The sequence below is a fragment of the Branchiostoma belcheri genome, unplaced genomic scaffold (genome assembly GCF_001625305.1).
Source record: "Branchiostoma belcheri isolate BF01 breed outbred unplaced genomic scaffold, Haploidv18h27 scaffold22, whole genome shotgun sequence".
NCBI classification, from domain to species: domain Eukaryota; kingdom Metazoa; phylum Chordata; class Leptocardii; order Amphioxiformes; family Branchiostomatidae; genus Branchiostoma; species Branchiostoma belcheri.
In genome coordinates, this window is record NW_017803713.1 from 1,540,775 (window position 1) to 1,542,380 (window position 1,606).

The 1,606-nt window shown below is 46.6% G+C and overlaps 1 protein-coding gene across 1 annotated transcript in view; it reads right to left on the minus strand.

Annotated features, from left to right (window-relative positions):
- The window catches only part of LOC109470127 (usherin-like), a 7,020-nt gene extending 5,425 nt beyond the window's left edge, over positions 1 to 1,595 (minus strand). The window contains exon 1 of the mRNA XM_019768911.1: positions 1,228 to 1,595. Coding sequence (XP_019624470.1) covers positions 1,228 to 1,508 — 281 coding nt within the window. The 5' untranslated portion in view covers positions 1,509 to 1,595. The remainder of the gene's footprint in view (positions 1 to 1,227) is intronic.
- Positions 1,596 to 1,606: the final 11 nt, after the last annotated feature.

Genomic DNA, 1,606 nt, shown 5'->3' on the forward strand with positions numbered 1-1,606 from the left:
GCTGGTTCTGGCTCGGAGCCGAAGGGACCGAGCGCAGAAGCGCGAGTCGAGCGCCAAAGGCGCGAGCAATGTAGGGGGGTCCGGGGGCATTCTCCCCCGGGAAATTTTGTATTTTTAAACCTTCAATGACACATTTTCCTGCACTTTGAAAGGCAAAATTAGGCGTAACGAAGAATTATTCATTAACGCTTAACGCTGAATTTAGGATGACAAATAACGTTTTACGTTGAATTAAAAGGACCAATAACGCTTCACGAAGAATATACCGATAACGCTTAACGCAGGCCGGCAACGATTAACGGTGAATTAAAATAGCCCATAACGGTTAACGAAAAAGGGCATGCAGACCCTCTTGTATTGATTACAAAAGCACAACATAATGGCTAACTTAAAATGGGACAAAAGTAAGAAAGAAAGAGTAGTATCTTTTAAACTATCTAAAATTCCTTTTTCGTGGCATAAAAAATAACCCTAAATGTAATAATTATAGTTGCTTAAAGCAATTAAAGCCCCAGCTATACTAATTGAAGTTTTGTATTAAAAAAAACTGTGGAAATAATTGTAAAAAGTTATAGTATATAAAAAAGCTCTGAAAGTTAGAATTCAAAAGGTGTGTACATTATTGGCCTTCAGTGGCAGAGACCCATTTGGTTCTATTGTTAGAATGTAAGGACCCAAAACAAGCAGCTGCAGTGCCCTCATGATGGGGCCCATAAGGCACACTCGCCCATCAATTATTGAGGGTAATTTCACAGCTGATTGGTCATCTGTTGATTGTCCTGAGAATGACAGGCAGGCTTTCATCAGATCTACAGCTACCCATGTGGATATTGAGGCCTTTCTGCCTCTGATGGCAGTATGCCAGTACAGGGCTGAAGTCTATCTGCTAAATCTTAGACATTTAATCCTGTAGCATCATGTTGCCATAGCAACCTCCCCCCAGTGCACACCATGACACTCACCATGACACATTTATAGACATAAGGGTCCTGTCAATTTACTAGTGCTGTTGAAAATGAGGTTATACGCAGGGTGACCTTGTATTTTCTTTGTTTAGAGTGGCCAGTAGGTGGGGCAGGCTAGTCTCCACAGTGTGAGGCTAATGCTGATGAGGGAAATGGTGCGTGCGTGTGGCAGAGAGGATGCTGACAAAATGGTGGCCACGCGGCGAGAGTATTATTGTAATAAATCGAAATTCACCGAGAGAATAAACGACCTATGACTTACCCTGGTCTATTGCTGTCCTGTAATTTCAGCCAGACACTAAGTGTAAAGTCGCTGTTCGGTCCGAGCCTGGGTGGGGAGGGGGGCGAGGCGAAGCAAGGCGAGCTGTCCCTGACTATGTAGGCGGGGGATCCGGGCTGCGCTCCCGGGCGCACATCGCTGGTGTCCTGGGTGATGCATGCTCCCGGGGCGGTCAGCAGGTCCGTAGGGGCTGGAGTAGCTGTTCTCCTAGGACACTCCTGTATACAGCCGTCCTGAACGGGACAAAACTGCAACGCCTCCATGCCCAGTGGTCTACAGTGCGAAGAACGTCCCGCAAGCCCACAAGTCGCCCGCGAAGGGTCCGATGAGATGGGCTTGTTCTTCCCCACATTTTCCAGCC